At 44.7% G+C, this 13293-nt stretch overlaps 1 protein-coding gene across 1 annotated transcript in view; it reads right to left on the reverse strand.

The window, feature by feature from the left end:
* Positions 1-2044: 2044 nt before the first annotated feature.
* AFG2B (AFG2 AAA ATPase homolog B) overlaps positions 2045-13293 on the reverse strand; it is a 30441-nt gene continuing 19192 nt past the window's right edge. Inside the window, exons 5-9 of the mRNA XM_068275400.1 lie at positions 9517-9726; positions 9086-9301; positions 8196-8330; positions 5659-5784; positions 2045-2813 (exon numbers count right to left, since the gene is read on the reverse strand). Of these exons, the coding sequence (XP_068131501.1) occupies positions 2670-2813; positions 5659-5784; positions 8196-8330; positions 9086-9301; positions 9517-9726 (831 nt within the window). The 3' untranslated portion in view covers positions 2045-2669. The remainder of the gene's footprint in view (positions 2814-5658; positions 5785-8195; positions 8331-9085; positions 9302-9516; positions 9727-13293) is intronic.

Here is a 13293-nt window from a genome sequence, read left to right on the forward strand (position 1 = left end):
CAGCATATATTTGAATAATCCTGCATCTACCACATGTGGTTGACAATGGGGTTAGAGCAGTCTGGACAGTTTACAAACTGCAATGGTTCTTCCATTGGCGTTTATCACATTTCTTACAGGCCATTATAGAGCCTGTTTTTGAAACACTGTGGCATATTCATTCAAATGCATATGCTTAACCACTTGCCAACCGCGCACTCATACCGCGCGTCGGCAAAGTGGCAGCTGCAGGACCAGCGACGCAGTTGTGCGTCGCCGGCTGCAGGCTAATTAATCAGGAAGCAGCCGCTCGCGTGCGAGCGGCTGCTTCTTGTCAATTCACGGCGGGGGGCTCCGTGAATAGCCTGCGGGCCGCCGATCGCGGCTAAATGTAAACACAAGCGGAAATAATCCGCTTTGTTTACATTGTACGGCGCTGCTGCGTAAGTCAGGGGACAGCCTGTCACTGGCTGCACAAGACGGATAGCGTCCTGTGCAGCCCAGATCACCAGGGGGGACAGGGAGGAAAATCTCGCCGCGGAGGGGGGCTTTGAGGTGCCCCCCCCGCAACACCTATCAGGCAGGAGCGATCAGACCCCCCCAGCACATCATCCCCCTAGTGGGGAAAAAAGGGGGGCGATCTGGTCGCTCTGCCTGCACCCTGATCTGTGCTGGGGGCTGTAGAGCCCACCCAGCACAGATCAGCTAAAACAGCACTGGTCCTTAAGGGGGGGGGGTAAAGGGTGGGTCCTCAAGTGGTTAAAGGGACTCCGAGCAGTGCAGAAACTATGGAAATATGCATATCATTTTAAGGCTCTCTTTCTCTTCTTTCCAATGATATATAAACTGCCGCCCTACACCTTTTAGTTTGCTATTTTCGCGATTGAAATTGCAGCGGCCGCAATTTCAATCGCGAAAATAGAGAAAACTAAAAGGCGTAGGGCGACGATTTAGGTGTCGCCAGATAGAGAGCTTTAAAATGATAGCCATCTTTCCATAGTTACATCGTATTGCACAGGGAGACTTTTTCCTAAAGTCAGCAGCTCTATTCTGCTGAATGGAGCTGCTGACACTGGGGAAAGTGTCGTCCTGTGTAATACAAGTAACTATGGAAAGATGGATATCATTTTAAAGCTCTCTTTCTCGTCTTTCTGGCGACACCTAAATCGTCGCCCTACACCTTTTAGTTTTCTCTATTTTCGTGATTGAAATCGCGGTCGCTGCAATTTCAATCGCGAAAATAGCGAAAACTAAAAGGCGTAGGGCGGTGGTTTATGTATCATTGGAAAGAGGAGAAAGAGAGCTTTAAAATGATATGCATCTTTCCATAGTTTCTGCACTGCTCGGAGTCCCTTTAAACTGGAACATATCTTTCCCTTTTAAAAATGTAAAATTACTAAGCTGGAAGTCCAGATCTTTAAAGGGAACCTAAACTGAGAAGGATATGGATTTTTCCTTTAAAAATAATACCAGTTGCTCCTGCTGATCCTGTGTCTGTAATACTTTTAGCCACAACCCCTCAACAAGCATGCAGATCAGGTGCTCTGACTGAAGTCAGACTGGATTAGCTGCATGCTTGTTTCAGGTGTGTTGGTCAGCCACTACTGCTGCCAGAGAAATCAGCAGGACAGACCAGCAACTGGTATTGTTTAAAGGGAAACCTCCATATCCCTCTCAGTTTAGGTTCCCTTTAAACAGAGAACCCTAAGTGCATTGTCCTTCTTACCCCTGCCAATCTTTTCCCCTCCCTACAGCAACAGATATGTTTCTGCTATAGCAGAGCGAGACACCTGTAAAGTGCTCGGCCCCTGAACTGTCACCAGAAAGAATAAATCCCAATGCCTTTGGGCAACACCGGTTGTGGATGTCTACAAACCTTTAATGGAACAGGGTTAGCAGGACGGTCAGTTAACAGACATTGGCCTCAATTCACTAAGCTTAACTTCTGTCTTTAATAACTCTTCTGGGCTGTTTTACAGTTATCACAATTATATCACCATGGTGATAACTGTAAAACAGCTCAGAAGAGTTATTAAAGAAAGGAGTTAAGCTTAGTGAATTGAGGCCATTGTTTAAAAAGAAATAAATAATGCAAACTCCATATAGCTTTAGTGACAGTATACACTGCCCTACACTCTGACTTCACTTTAGGCTGCAAAGTAACAAAATGTGAATATCTTGAGGAGAGGCGATTCTTTTTATACCCAGTGTATGCTGGAAAAAGTGGTTAATCATACAAAAGTTACTCTGTCAGACTGTAGTTTGCTTTTTCTGCCACGTCCAGAAAAGCATAACAAACAATTGCTCCTTGCAACTACTATACGTCAAGTGTACACTATCTCATGGGGGGGAAAATGGAAATTCTCATGCTCAAGTTTTTTATTTTATTTCAGTGATTGCTTCATCAATGAGTAAAATGTTTTCTAAAGATCTATCAGATTCCCAAAACCTCCATGCAGCCGGTAACTTAGCTGACTGTTGTTTGGTACTGAAAACAAAGCTATCGGATGGTTCAGCAATGTTTGCAGACCTATATGTAAAACATGTTAGTTCTCTTGAAGTAGATTTTTTTTTTTTCACTCATTAAAATTAAGAGACAAAATCCGTTTATTTTTCTGCAGCTTCATTAAATTGGTGTTATTCTTTACCGCCAGAAGGGAGTAATATAATTCATAGAAACAGTTCAATATTTATGTATACCGAGAGAGCTTTTTATAAGCTAAAAGGTAGCTGGCATTTAAAGATGGTGGGAGAGATGCTAAAGCCTTTTGGAAGTCTTCTTGTTTAACGCAGGAAGCTTGCAGCTGGCTTTCATGTAATGCAACCAGGGCAGCCTAAAATAAAAAATACATTTGCATATCAGTGTAGTAAATGTTAAGGTTCACTTTCTAGATGTAATGAGGTAGAAAACAAGGAAGGAGGCACCGCTTCTTTTGTAAAATCCCTTTATTCCGGTGGGGGAAGATGCAGGTACATGGCAGTGGGGGCAACAGATGCCTGACAGCTGTTTCGCTGGTTTAAACCAGCTTCTTCAGAGGCAGATACAATCTGCCTCTGAAGAAGCTGGTTTAAACCAGCGAAACAGCTGTCAGGCATCTGTTGCCCCCACTGCCATGTACCTGCATCTTCCCCCACCGGAATAAAGGGATTTTACAAAAGAAGCGGTGCCTCCTTCCTTGTTTTCTACCTCATTGGATCCTAAGCTGTCTTCTGGACGTGCACGCTCTTGGTTCCCATCTCCGGTGCGTCTGCCCTGCTGCATTTGGTGCCAGGTACTGTGCCTCCTTTTCCACTTCACTTTCTAGATGTCATGTGGTACAAACCTCCACCTTACTAGAGAAATCATAGGAGTGCAATATAGGCAATAAGCTCTACAATCATAGAAAAACAAAACTGCGAGGTCCCAGAATAGAGTGCCACATAAACTCAACCTGCCCTATTACAATTTGCAAAAATATAGAATACTAGCAGACCCAAGCCTGTTTAAAAACGGGCTCTATGTCTGTTTTTCTCACCACCGCATGTTACAGTGCACGCACCCGCCGCGCGCACACCCGGCCGCCCACTCACACGCCTGCCCAGCTCCCTGGCCCCCTCCTCCTGTCTCTGTGAGGCTGGCTCCGTGCTGTGCACATGCACAATAGCAAAAAGCACGGACCCAGCTACACAGGGACAGCATGGGTCTTATTATAGAGGACTAGGTTGAAACCTCGTGCAATGAGGAGCAACCCGTCACATCCGTATTGTGTGGTATAAGTGCCATCCGGCCCTGCCCCCTTGTCTAGCATTCCTCCATCACTTTCCACTGCGGATGCACTATAGGTCCTGCAAACCAGTGAGTACCAGCATCTTTCCTGTTGGATGACTGCCTTCATTAAAGTGAACCAAGCACAATGTTTAGCACCCAGGGTAACTCAATAGCACATGCTAATATGCATGCCAACAAAGTGGCTCATTAATTAAAAAAAAAAAATAATTCTACCTCTTCTTTTTACATTTAAATGTTTAGCACAGGGTTTTATTTTATTAGCCTACTTCCAAGGCCTGTCCCACCACAGAAGTTTCAGGCAGATAAGGAATGATGTAATTATTTTATTGCACACATTAGCAGAAAGCAAACAAGCAGCAGGGGGGTGGGTAGATTGGACACTGCATCAAAGAGTTCAGAAAAGTCCCAGATACTATCTTCACACTGCTATAAGGGGAGGGGGTAACATAGCAGCTCTTATAAGGATTAGAAACCAGGAGAAAAAAAAAAAGCATTGCTTGGTTCCCTTTAATTAAACAGTTAAGACAGGGGTCCCCAAACGTTTTCGGTCAAGGGCCGGGTCAACATACTACAGACTCCTGAGGGGCCAGAGTATACATAAAATGATGTAGAGAAACATAACATTAAGCCTAGGTATTGTAGACAGCCCCTATTAACGTGCAGCCCTCATGTCTGCCATTTAACCAGAGCAGATGTTATGCCCCCAACACAGCATGGGCAGAGAGTATGCCCCCAACACAGCATGGGCAGATAGTATGCCCCCAACACAGCATGGGCAGATAATGTGACCGTAACATAGCAATTCATGTTAGCCATAAAGTCCCCAATGGCCTACAGAAGCTTGCAGCACAATCTCACCCATACACACATGATCTCTGTAGTGACAGAGGCAGTACAACCCTCCATTTCCCCTTCGCCAAGGAACCATAACATTGCTTGCACAGCAATAACCAAAATATATGTGATTATGCTTGCTAGAAGTCATCCCCTCCACCCAGTAACCCAGAAGCCAGCAAATGACTGCTTTCTGGCTTCCATGTGGAAGTGTGGTGCCAGCACTGCTATTCTATATGCAGGCCACCAATATTTAAAGATTCAGCGGACCTCATCTTTAAAGAGTAACTGTCAGGCTGCAGAAGCTAATTTAAACCTCTATTCTCCTGTGTTAAACAGTTTAGAAGGAAGCCAGAAAAGCATTAGTGAAGATAAAAATCTCTCTTACCTTTGATGTGTGCTTATCAGAAAAGCTAATTAGACCCAAGAGGACGCAAGCCGCATACTATACTGCAAAGCATTCTGGGGCCCTCCCCTCGGCTGCTAATGAGACGTTACAGCAGCTTGTAATCAGTCCAGCGCGAAGCGCTGATAAATCTCCGGGCAGAGTACACTGCAGGAGTCAGCTATTGTTCCTAGCCACATGGCTCATTAATATTCACTGCACACTGTGTTATTCAGTACAAGCTTTTCTGTGATCAGGAAGCAGGCAGGACATGACGACACATTTGACAGAAAAACATGGAACCTGCCATGAGCTGTCAGGAGCATCTATCTCTGCATATACTATATACAAATTCTGTGAAATCCAAACGTGGACAGTGAAATGCATATGTAATGTAAGTACAGCCAATATTTAGCTACTGATATATGTGTTTATTTTCTCTGAGACCTTATACCTAACAGCTCCTCTTTAAGTAATACATTTTGTGTGTGGAAGGCCGGTAAAAAAACCTCAGGGGGCCGCATTTGGCCCACGGGCCTTAGTTTGAGGACCACTGAGTTAGGACCAAAAATATTTGGACTTGGACAATGAATTTTAAATGACACAAATCAGATGCAGTTGAAGTGCAGACTGTCAGCTTTAATTCCACTATAAATGAGCAGTGTCGCTGTTATACTTATTTAGTTCTCACCTCTTTGCACAAATTTTGAAGATCTGCCCCAGAGTAAAATGAAGTAGCTGTTGCCAGGTCTTCTAAGCATACATCAGAATGTAAAGGGACATTTCTAGTGCAGATTTTCAGGATAGCAAGACGTGCCTGTCACACAATATAGAGAAAATAACTGTGTCGTATAAGTAAAAACAGGTGGCATAGATCACAGCTAACACAACACAACAGAACTATGGATGCTGCCACTGAAGATTCCATTTAGAACTTGCTTATCTCCAGCTTCACCAACAGAGATCCGTGCATGATATGCTGCCACCATCCCTCACAGGAATCCTTCATCAGAGTGTCTCTGTTGTGTCCACTGCATTGTACATGTCCTTTTATTACAATGATTGCCAATAGGTATGTTATGACAGCACTCGGCTTGTGCCATTCTGCTAGACCTTCCAGTGCAACTGACCGTAAAATCTTGATCAGCAGTAGAAGTACTGTGACATGGATGGCTTCGATTTCCAGTGGTTTCAATCCATCTTGGCTGGCAAAACGCTCAGTATCCCAGCACCATTCTTGTCCTCCACTGGTCCACTAAAGCATATTGGACCACAGGAGTCAATCCTATTGCCATGGTTTGTGTAATTGCTACTGCTTGGCAAGCTAAAACAAAACCAGAAGTGAGGGTATAAAAGTTAGATACTTACCTCAGCAGTGGAAAGCCTCTGGATGGTCCGAAGGCTTCGCAGATCCTACTGCCAACCACTCCAGCGTATGATCCCTTCTAGACCTATTCAACAAAAGCTAGTCAAGCAGGTCTCTTCTGGTCGCACTACCAGTCATAGACAAATGTGTCCAAACTGGCATGCACCACCTAGCAGAACAAAGCACTCATTAACTGAGAAAAAAGGCTGTGCACCATCAGCTTCGTTCTACTGTGCATGCCCGGACCTTACAGGGACATGCACTGCCTACAGCTTACCTGGATATTAGCAAACCAACCTTGTCATTGTTATAGAATATGGATTCTTTGCTCCCTACACTGATTTCCCATAAAATGGTGAATTATTTTCAGTATTGGCCTACTAACATTTAATTCCTTACACAATATAGGCAACTGCATTAGACCTCTTACAGCCTCAGATCAGAAGGACCAGTTAGGTTATCCCCAATTTCCACCTTAAAATGTTTGAAACTAGATCTTACTGTCATGCTGCTCTCACCCTCAGGAATTCCTTACCCTATCCAATCAGGACCACTGTTCAGTTTTACATCTGCAGATATGCATCTCCATCCTGCCACTAGTTATTGCAGTGACACATGCTATGAGTTTTATAGTCCTATAGGTTTACAAACTATGTTGATGCGCTCTGATCGAATCTGATGGGAATCTATTCCTTTAAAATGTTCGGTTGATCAATATGGCCAAAAAAAAAATGCACTCAAAACTATTGGACAGTATAGGAAATCTAGTTCAATCTGGGGTGCGGAAGGTGTCGGTAGATCGGAGGCCCATAGCGTTGCCCTGCTGCAGTTCTATTGATCTTCAAAAGGTTCCCTGCTGGAATCTATTGAAAATCAATGTGCTGTGTGTGTGGTAGAATTCAATTCCTTTTAAAAAGGAATCAATCGTTTTGGAGAATTGAATGGCAATCTATATGTGTATGGCCAGCTATAGCCTTTCTGATTACAGGCTAACAAAACCTAAAGAACATAACTGCATGTAGTACCTGCTGTACCAATTTCCCTGATTCATTATCAATCTCCCTCTGGGTTATCCACACTGCAGAAGCTCTCCCCGTGGATCTCAGGAGCAATGGTTTCTCCCATTCACCATCACTAGGCTGTATGCTCACCAGAAACACAAGTGTGAGTGGTCCTGAGCGCTGTGCAGCGGCGCTGTGGTGTGGACAGCACTGATGACACGGAACTAATGAGCGGAGCCAATACTGCAGCTACCGGTATGTACTGTGGGTACTTTTTGTAAGGCCCAGGATGAAAGGTATAGTTGGACTTCAATATAATATCAAATTCATACCTAATAGTTGTATAACTAGTGAGGAGTTACCCCACATTTCATCTTCCCAATTTTGTGTGTTATTTGGTGATATGCATGGAGCAACAGACGAGCTAATAAGTTAATACAGATTACATGTTAATGTTATTGTCCCTCTATGGATGTGCAAAAATAAAACTGGTGTAACTAAGGGCTGGTTCAGACGGATGCTTGCAGAGCGTTTACAGCCCGCGTTCGGGGCTTGGCGTTAAACGCTCCCATTCAAGTGAATGGGAGCGTTTGTACCAAGCTTTCACGCGCGTTTGCACGAAGGCGGCGTTCGGGTCCCGATTTTTCTTGGCGTTCAAGGAGCCCCTGGAAGCTACATGTAACTTCCAGGGGCGGTCAACCGCGACGGGTAATGTCCCCCTAGGGGAAGAAAAAACGCGACCGCATCCGAACGCAACGCGAACGCTGCTGAAAGCCCGAACGCATTGCTGCCGCGACGCTAACGAACGCGACGCCTCCAAACGTCCGTCTGAACCAGCCCTAACAGATTCTGGAATTTTACCTTCTCGTCCGGTGGTGGAATGTAGAGTAACTTGTCTAGTCTACCTGGCCGCAGCAAAGCATCATCTAAAACATCTGGTCTGTTTGTAGCTGCCACGATCATCACTGATTTGTTTATAACTTCTTGGAACTCCATCTGAAAGTAACAAACATTAAAGATGCTTAAGAAGCAGAAGAATATGAAACATATTAACATATTAAACAGTACTGTTGTCTGATAGACTTTATGGGTCAGAACTCCTAAATAAAAAAGAAAAAACCTTTTCCATTTATTTCACTATATTTTAATCATGCTGACTTAAAAGGACGACTGTAACAAGAGGGATATGGAGGCTGCCATGTCGATTTCCTTTAAAGCAATACCAGTTGTCTGGCTGTCCTGCTGATCCTCTGCCTCTAATACTTTTAGCCACAGACCCTGAACAAGCATGCAGCAGATCAGGTGTTTCTGACAAGATTGTCTGCAAGCTTGTTTCTGGTGCGTTTCAGACACTACTGCAGCCAAATAGACCAGCAGGACAGCCAGGCAACTGGTACTGTTTAAAAGGAAATAAATATGGCAGCCTCCATAGCCTTCTCACTACAGTTGTTCTTTAATATTTTCTGTTGTAAATTGGATGAGGCTAGTGTGTTGATACAACTCAAGTCTATGCTTCCATTCCTTGCATGGTACATTTTGAAAGCTGTACTTTAAACTATCTGGCTATAGTTTTCCGTGAAAAAAAAAGCCCTGCCACACAGTCAAAGAGGCAGAAGAACAGAAAATAGCAGGAGTACAGACACAAAGTAAAAGGAGACGTCACAGATACTCTCCACAGTAAAAACTTAATACTGGAATTTTTACTTAATATTTAACAGCTGAAGCACACAGTGCTGACTGGCTCAACTTACCGGATCAGCTTGGCAGTGCTTGCCTTCCAGCAGCTTCTGGTTTCCTCTGCGTTCTGTAGTCTTTAGCCCAACTCCATCAAGTTCGTTCAGGAGGACAGACAGAATTCTCTCTTGTACCCCTGAGCTGGTTTTGCTGTCTGAACGACACCCAACTATAGCATCAATTTCATCAAGAAACACAACTGCCGGTGTGCTGGCTCTTGCCTGTCTAAACAGCTGTAGAAAAAAAAAATGAAACACAATCAAATGCTTTCAATGTTAAAATCTGATGTTTGTGAGGTTCTGACAAAGCAAGTATAATTTCAGTGGCTAAAGTTATTAATGAGCAACCAACCAAACAAAATGTCACTGCCTAATTTTCACCAGTTAAATGACACATGGTATATGGTGACCTAGCTGCGTTACACAAATCTTTCAAGGCCTGTCTTTACCTGTGCTAAAGTCTTTTCTGAATCCCCCACATATGGTGAGAAAAGATCAGCACCGCTGACTGAGAAGAAGGCACAGTGGCAGCTGGTCGCTACAGCTTTTACCAGTGTGGTTTTGGCACATCCTGGCGGTCCATATAATAGCACTCCTTTTGGTAATGTCAGTCCCATTCTCAAGAAAGCTTCTGGGTACTTCATAGGCCACTCAATGCTCTAAACATGCAAAAAAGATAAAATAATCACCAATACAGAAATCACAATGCATCATCAAATATTAGCTGCCATCCAGTGACTACCAGCAGCCTATAAGCCTCAGGGAAGTGACACCGATTACATATAAAAACTTAGTGATAGAAAATGCCAGTTTCTGTTATAAACCGATTAGGCTTCATGACAGATTCTATAAGTTAAAGGACAACTGTAGTGAGAAGAATATGGATGCTGCCATATTTATTTCCTTTTAAGCAATACCAGTTGCCTGGCTATACTGATGATCCTCTTACTCTAATATTTTTAGCCATAGACCCTGAACAAGCATGCAGAGGATCAGGTGTTTCTGACATTATTGTCAGATGTGACAAGATTAGCTGCATGCTTGTTTCTGGTGTTATTCAGACACTTCTGAAGCCAAATAGATTAGCAGGGCTGCCAGGCAACTGGTATTGTCTAAAAGGAAATAAATATAGCAGCCTCCATATTCTTTTCACTGTAGTTGTAATTTAATTGAATAAAGCCAAGGAACGCTAACCTGAAGTCTGGCAGTAGCACACTTAAGCTATGTACACATACTAGATTAAATTTGGCTGGGGCAACAGATAAAGACCTCCTAGGGTGAGAGTCTACCATGCATACAGCGTGCACACCCCAATCTCGTCTAAAGATCCAGCATGCCAAGCGTATTGCTCTACCCACTCACCCTGCCTGTGGGAAACTGCTTGTAATGAATAGCGGAGATGCCGCCGCATGGGCAAGCGGCATGGCGGCCATCTCCGCGTTCCAGCCGGCGACTTCTGCCGCGCAGCTACATGCTGCTGGTTCGCCTGGTCCTTCTAGTGCACACAGATTGAGAGCTGCGCGCGTCAGGCGACAGGACCTTTATGCTAGTAGAAGGGGAGTCAGCTGATCAAGTCGGTCAGCTGACTCCACCTATGCTTCGGATTGGCTGAGTGACTGGGGCGGCGCTGTGGAGCGCTCTGGGTACTTATAGGACTTGTCTGTCAGTTGCAAGTTGTCTGCTGTTGCGAATGCTTACGTGTGAGCGCTCAGACCCTAGTCAGATCTTACAGTGTGTTAGAACCAGCCGGAGCTGGGAATTCACACTTAGTCAGATTCCGTTGATAGCTTTAAGCACTATTGTATTGTGAGACTTGTGTACCGTCCTTTAGACTAGTTCCCAGGTGTCGAAACCAAGGACTTCACACCTAGACTAGGATATTGTTATTGTTCATCTGTTAGTCTAGTTCCCAGGTGTTGAAACCAAGGACTTCACACCTAGACTAGTATTATTAATATTACTGTTTACCTGTTATCATCTCTTGCTTTCCTGACCACTCTCTTGCTTACTGATTCGGTACTTCCGCCTATCTGATAACCGTTGCCAACACTGCTTGTACCTGGATACCGAATCAGTCTTCCGAATCTGTACTTTATCAGTCCGTACGTTGCTGACCTTGCTTGTCTGACCTTTCTGGCTGTCACCTAAACCTTGGGTGATCAGCCTTGCTATACTGCCTGTGACTCTTGCTCCTCAAGTGTCTGTCAGCTGCAAGCAGAGTTCAATGATCACCTGCGCCTCAGGAGATCATCTCGCAGCATAGTCAGTGGTCCCTGCCCCTCAGGGGTCCACTGGCTGCAGTACAGTCTGATTCCCTGCTCCTCAGGGATTCCTTGGCTGTAGTACAGTCATAATCACTCATTCCACCAGTGACCACCCCTGCAGCCCAGGTGTCCACTGGCTGCAGTACAACCGGTATTCCCTGCGCCTCAGGGAATTCTTGGCTGCAGTACAGTCTGTTTTCCCTTTTCCTTAGGGAAACCTAGACTTTTGCTTAGTCTTGATCACCTGCTCGTCAGGTTATCATATTCTCTATCACCATCAGTGGTCCTTGTTTCTCTGGTGTCCACTGGTTGCAGTACAGTCTGATTCCCTGCTCCTCAGGGGATCCTTGGCTGCAGTAGTGTCTGTATCTCCCGCTCCTCGGGAGATAAATTCTCCAATTACTGTTGCACCAAACACAATACCACATTAGGTGTCCTGTGTCTAGCTATACTAGTATTATTGGTGATTCTGCAGATCACCACATAATCAGGTATAGCATCTGTATTATTGGTGATACTGCAGATCACCAATAATCAGAAATATCTGTGTTGCTGACACCAATCATTACACTGCTCGGTTGTGCACTGCGCCCTGTTCATCCACCCCCTCCCTCTTCTCTATAGCATCTGTATCATTAGCCCCCAAACTGTCACCATCAAGATCAAGTCCTGATGGCTTCCGGGCGACAGGCCCTGTATGTGTGTTCAGATTTTATTTAAATAAGTAAAATAGCTGTTGCACCAATTCACAATATCTCAGCAATGTTCATATAAGCATAATATGCATAGATAAGTAGAGTAAGGGTGTATTATCATGGAGGATTAAAACATTACAGTCTGGCATCAAGAGGAAAGAGTCAATGTTAGTAGCCAGGAACTGAGAGTTTACACATTAGGGAGTGGTTAAAGCGGAATATAACCCTGCATTTCAACTTTGCGCTAAAACATTATTTACAGTATATTATATGCAACCAGCATTTTCTTTTTTACTAGACCAGCTGTAACGATCGGTGAAGCACAGAGAGGATCTGATTACCAGTGATCTGCAGAATCACTGGGAATACAGATGTATACCAGATTATACGTGATCTGCAGTATCACTGATAATCCGATATACTAGCTAACCTCTGTTCACCTGAGTAGAGTGTAGTGTTTGGTGTAACAGTAACACTTTGAGGACTAGGCCTCAGTGCAGCAAGGAGTACTGCACAGATTCCTTCCGCAGACCTGAGCTCTCCAAGACGGGAGGAGTCAGACTGACAGTAGGAAGGATAGTCTGAAAGTGACCCTCAGGAGGAAGGGTCGCTAACAGAGCGAGGAACCGCCTCTAACGGTAAGGTCGGTTCTCGAGGTCGGGCAAGCCAGGTAGTACACACACGGACAGATAAAGTACAAGATCAGGAGGCAAAGGCAGAGTCAAAGTACAGGCAGGGTTCAGCAACGGGGTATCAGATATATCGGGGTACAAAATCAGGAGGCAGAAGCAGAGTCAAGGAACGAGCCGGGGTTCGGCAACAGAGTATCAGAAATATCGAAGTACAAGATCAGAGTTCAGGAGGATAGTCAAGGCAGGCAAAAGTCATAACAGATAATCACAATCAAACTAGTACTTTAGCTATCAACAGAATCTAGCTAAGTGTAGGATTACAGCTCCAGCTGGTCCCGGCACACTTGCGGATCTGACTACGGATCTGGGTGCTCCCACATATGTGATCGCACGCCAGACAAAGAGCAAGTGAACAACCAGCAGTATATATACTCTAGGACCTTTCCAGGACCTCCCTAATTGCTGGTCCAATGAGAGCAGTGGAATTTGTCAGCTGACCCAGCTGGTCAGCCGACTCCCTTCTAACTGCTATTTAAACTCTGCCTCTGTGCTCGCGCGCGTGTAAGTCTGAATCTTGGTGGACTATCAGTCCCAGCCACACCAGTACTGTCATGCAATGTATCTAGTGCGGGGGC

The sequence above is a fragment of the Hyperolius riggenbachi genome, chromosome 3 (genome assembly GCF_040937935.1).
Source record: "Hyperolius riggenbachi isolate aHypRig1 chromosome 3, aHypRig1.pri, whole genome shotgun sequence".
Taxonomy (NCBI): domain Eukaryota; kingdom Metazoa; phylum Chordata; class Amphibia; order Anura; family Hyperoliidae; genus Hyperolius; species Hyperolius riggenbachi.